Below are 1710 nucleotides of genomic sequence, written 5' to 3'. Positions count from 1 at the left end.
TATCTGCTGCTTAGGGGGCCCTTAGGCCCGCTCGCCGCCGACTGCATGAGGGTTTAGGGTTTAGGGTTTAGGGTTTAGGGTTTAGGATGTCTTTGGTCTGGGTTCGCTTCACTCAAAGCAGCAAAGCGTTACCCGTGCTCAGGTTTCTGTCCTACAGCAGCAGCAACAGCAGCAGCAGCAGCAGGTGCTAGCCTCGGGCTGACGCTGCTGTGTACGCGCAGCAGTAGCAGCAGAAGCAGCAGCAGCAGCAGCAGCAGCTGCTGCAGCTGCAGCAGCAAACACCCCAGGGTCGATGGGCCGCTGGAGGCCTGCTGCTCCCCAGACGTGCCTGCCGCCGCCGCAGCAGCAGGCGCAGCAGCAGCAGCAGCAGGAGGAGCAGCAGCAGCAGCACGAAGATGGATGCGAGGACTCTGGATCTTGCTCGGCTCGACGCAGCAGCAGCAACAGCAGCTGCAGCGTGTTGTCTCCTAAGGGTTCATACTCTTCTTTGACTTGCAGCAGCAGCAGGGGCCCCCTAGCAGTTTGCTGCTCTCCATCCAATAGCAGCTCTTTACTGCAGCAGCACCTGCTACAAGATGCAGACGGGCCTGCTGCTGCCAGCGACAGAAGCCGCTGCAGCAGCAGCTGCAGCAGCAGCAGCAGGAGGAGCAGCAGCAGCAGGAGGAGCAGCAGCAACAGAGGGCGAAGAAGAGCAGCAGCAGCAGCAGCTTTTCGAGTGGCTTGCAGGCAGCGCCGCAAGAAGAGAAGGCCCCGGGGGCCCCCTGTAGTTTCTAAGGACCCCAACGACTTCTTTTATGCAGCAAAGTTTCCGCTGCAGCACGAAACAGCAGCAGCAGCAGCAGCAACAGCAGCAGCAAGAGGAGGAGGCGCTAACAGGGACGTGCTTGATGCTGCAGGAGATAGCCAGCCGCAGCAGCAGCAACAAATGCCAGATCTTCACCAGCAGCAGCAGCAGCAGCAGCAGCAGGATGAGCTGGGCTTGAAGGCGCAGCAGCAGAGTGCTGCTGCTGGCCTTGCTGCTGCTGAGGAGACTGCAACACGCCTCAGCAGCAGCACCAACACGACGGCACCGTCTCTAGCTGAGGCTTTAGACGCAGCGCCCACAGCAGCAGCAGGAGCAGCAACAGCAACAGCAGCGGCATCAGCAGCACCTCCTGGGGGCCCCCAAGAGGCCTCTCAGCAGCCAGAAAGCGCAGCAGCAGCAGCAGCAGCAGCAGGGCCTTGGACATTTCATCTCGACTCAGGAGACAGCAGCAGCGATCAGCGGGAGAAGCCGTGCAGACCTGTAAACCCTAAACCCTAACTCCTAAACCCTAAACCCTAGGCGTAAACCCTAAAGGCTGGCTCGAACTGAAGGCCCCCAGCGCACGCTGCTCGCCTCTTAAGATGTTGCATTTCCTCCTGCTGCTGTTTCTGCTGCTGCTTCTGCTGCTGCTGCTGCTGCTGCTACTGCTGCAGGGTATGTCCCCGTGCGCTGCATTGCCCAGCCGCGCCGTAGCGGCGCTGAGGCGGAGGCTGAAGATGATAGGCAAGAAGAGGCGGTGGAAGCCTGTAAACCCTAAACCCTAAACCCTAAACCCTAAGCCCTAATCCATAAGGGGTCCTGAGAGCAGCACGGTAGAGAAATGAAGCAGCAGCAGAGCTGCGCAAGCAGCAGCAAAAAGACTAACGGAGACAGCAATTGCTGCATCACTAAGAGGAGACACCTCA

The 1710-nt window shown here is 59.6% G+C and overlaps 1 protein-coding gene across 1 annotated transcript in view; it reads left to right on the top strand.

The window, feature by feature from the left end:
• Nucleotides 1–292: 292 nt before the first annotated feature.
• EAH_00034310 (hypothetical protein, conserved) overlaps nucleotides 293–1710 on the top strand; it is a gene marked incomplete at both ends in the record, with an annotated part of 4236 nt that continues 2818 nt past the window's right edge. The window contains 2 exons of the mRNA XM_013392184.1: nucleotides 293–1285; nucleotides 1488–1551. Coding sequence (XP_013247638.1) covers nucleotides 293–1285; nucleotides 1488–1551 — 1057 coding nt within the window. The remainder of the gene's footprint in view (nucleotides 1286–1487; nucleotides 1552–1710) is intronic.

The sequence above is a fragment of the Eimeria acervulina genome, genomic scaffold (assembly GCF_000499425.1).
Source record: "Eimeria acervulina Houghton genomic scaffold, Eah_scaff349, whole genome shotgun sequence".
Classification (NCBI taxonomy): domain Eukaryota; phylum Apicomplexa; class Conoidasida; order Eucoccidiorida; family Eimeriidae; genus Eimeria; species Eimeria acervulina.
The sequence above is the reverse complement of the archived record's forward strand: the minus strand, read 5'-3'. Positions and strand labels throughout refer to the sequence as shown.